The sequence below is a fragment of the Aythya marila genome (assembly GCF_965140915.1).
Source record: "Aythya marila genome assembly, chromosome: 29".
Taxonomy (NCBI): Eukaryota; Metazoa; Chordata; class Aves; order Anseriformes; family Anatidae; genus Aythya; species Aythya marila.
In genome coordinates this window covers 1,242,470-1,244,345 of record NC_139070.1, presented here as the reverse complement: position 1 = coordinate 1,244,345, position 1,876 = coordinate 1,242,470, and the positions used below count along the sequence as shown (strand labels likewise).

The 1,876-nt window shown below is 40.8% G+C and overlaps 1 protein-coding gene across 1 annotated transcript; it reads left to right on the top strand.

The window, feature by feature from the left end:
- Positions 1 to 658: 658 nt before the first annotated feature.
- On the top strand, positions 659 to 1,228 carry LOC309888598 (uncharacterized protein; the record flags this gene model as incomplete). The annotated part of the gene is made up of 1 exon (XM_082781014.1): positions 659 to 1,228. One exon carries the CDS (start codon positions 659 to 661, stop codon positions 1,226 to 1,228), a length of 570 nt encoding a protein of 189 aa, XP_082637140.1.
- Positions 1,229 to 1,876: the final 648 nt, after the last annotated feature.

Below are 1,876 nucleotides of genomic sequence, written 5' to 3'. Positions count from 1 at the left end.
GACATAAAATGTTTAGTGAGAGGCAAGGTTTTCATATGCCATATGAGAACAGGATACTGGGCCAGGTGTTAAGGAGAATATTGTTGTTTCCAAGAACTTAGCAATAGAATTAAATAGAGGATTCCCAACTCTACCGGGACCTGACTGATATTGCTACTTTGAAATTGAACAAACTCATCCCACATAAGCAACTAGTTTTTTCTTCATTAACGTTTCCTTTGCTACTTTATATTGCAATAATTTTCTAAAAGTATTTCTGCATCTAGACTACCAGGGTCTGTAGTTTTGACCCTTCGCATGCTTTGGCTGTTAAGAAAATCTTTGTTACGTTTTTCAAGCAATGAATGGAATGGGGGAAAAAAAGAGCTATATATAGATTTTGGGTTAAGAACAAGTAGACAAAAAGGTAAGATTCAAAGTGTAATGGAGTGTGCCTTAGAAATGGTGAGGTGTTTTTTTTAATTAGTTTTTAATCACTAAATCTTAAGTTTAATGTAGACTACTTGGAGGTATATATTTGCACCTGTTCAGATGACTGCCTTTCAATACATCTACAAAAACCAAAGTACTCTAATACTGTTTTTTCATTCACTCCTCTGGCCTTAACTCTACTGGGCCAGTTCTCTCTACCTTTCAGGTTTACTTGCCTTGTGGAATGATGTCTACCTATGGACAGATGCTTAGCTCCCGCTGTGCTTCACCTTGTGAAGTGACGTGCCCACAACCATATGTCAACTGTTATAATGAACCATGCATCAGCTCATGTGGCGATTCAAGAGCAATTGTGTACGCACCACCTGTTGTTGTGACTTTCCCTGGACCCATTATCAGCTCGTGTCCTCAGGAAAGCTTTGTGGGAACTGCCATGCCTGAAATTGAGGGTCAGATGGGCTCCGGAGGAATGGGAATGGGCTCCGGAGGTGGAGGAATGGGAATGGGCTCCGGAGGTGGAGGAATGGGCTCCGGAGGTGGAGGAATGGGAATGGGCTCCGGAGGTGGAGGAATGGGCTCTGGCGGCTCCTGTGGTGGAGGCAGCTCCTATGGGATGGGTTCCCATGGCTCCTATGGCTCTGGGGGCTCTTATGGTGGGGAGGGCTCTTGCGGTGGTGGAATATCTCGTTTGGGAAGCTTTTACCGAAACTCTTTTTTTTCAGGATATGGTAGAAATTATTTCCCCTTTTCTAGAGGATACTATAGGTATCGCTATGGAAACTGTGGGCCATTTTAAGTCCTTAAGAAAAAGTCATGACTGAAGAAATGATAAGATACAAACTAATGATTGATATATAGGCCTGGAAATTAGACATGCCAAGCAGCCTCTGCTCCGGCTGATGTCAGTAGGAGTTGGGGTTACCTGGGATCTCTTTGTGCTATGTTTTATCTAAGGCTTACAATCCCAATGTTGCATCACTTTGTCATTTGCTCATGTTATGTTTTGGTCTTTTGATCTTTCTGAAACTGAAGAAAGTAAAACAAATAATGGGACTTAACTGTGAAAGGGTCCAGCTGAAAGAAGAATATCTTGTGAGCCCTGTGCTACTCTGACTGATGGTAGTCTTTGTTGAAATGGAAATTACATTCTTTGTCTCTGTGTTGCCTCATTCTACAAGAATGTATTCCACTTCTTGTTTGTATTAAAACCCTGTTGCATCATAGCTCGGTCTTTTGGTGTTCATTTTGCTGCAGTTCCTTCATTACAAACCAGTGTGAAAGAAGTTAACCTTGTGCATAAATTCTGATGCCTCAAAGAGCATCATCAGGGAAGAATTAATTACTTTCTATGGACAATATCACTTGTCAGGAATTCATTAGAGTAACTTTCTCCTTTATGATATATACATCAAAATATACATAGTAATAAATAGAACAGAATCAT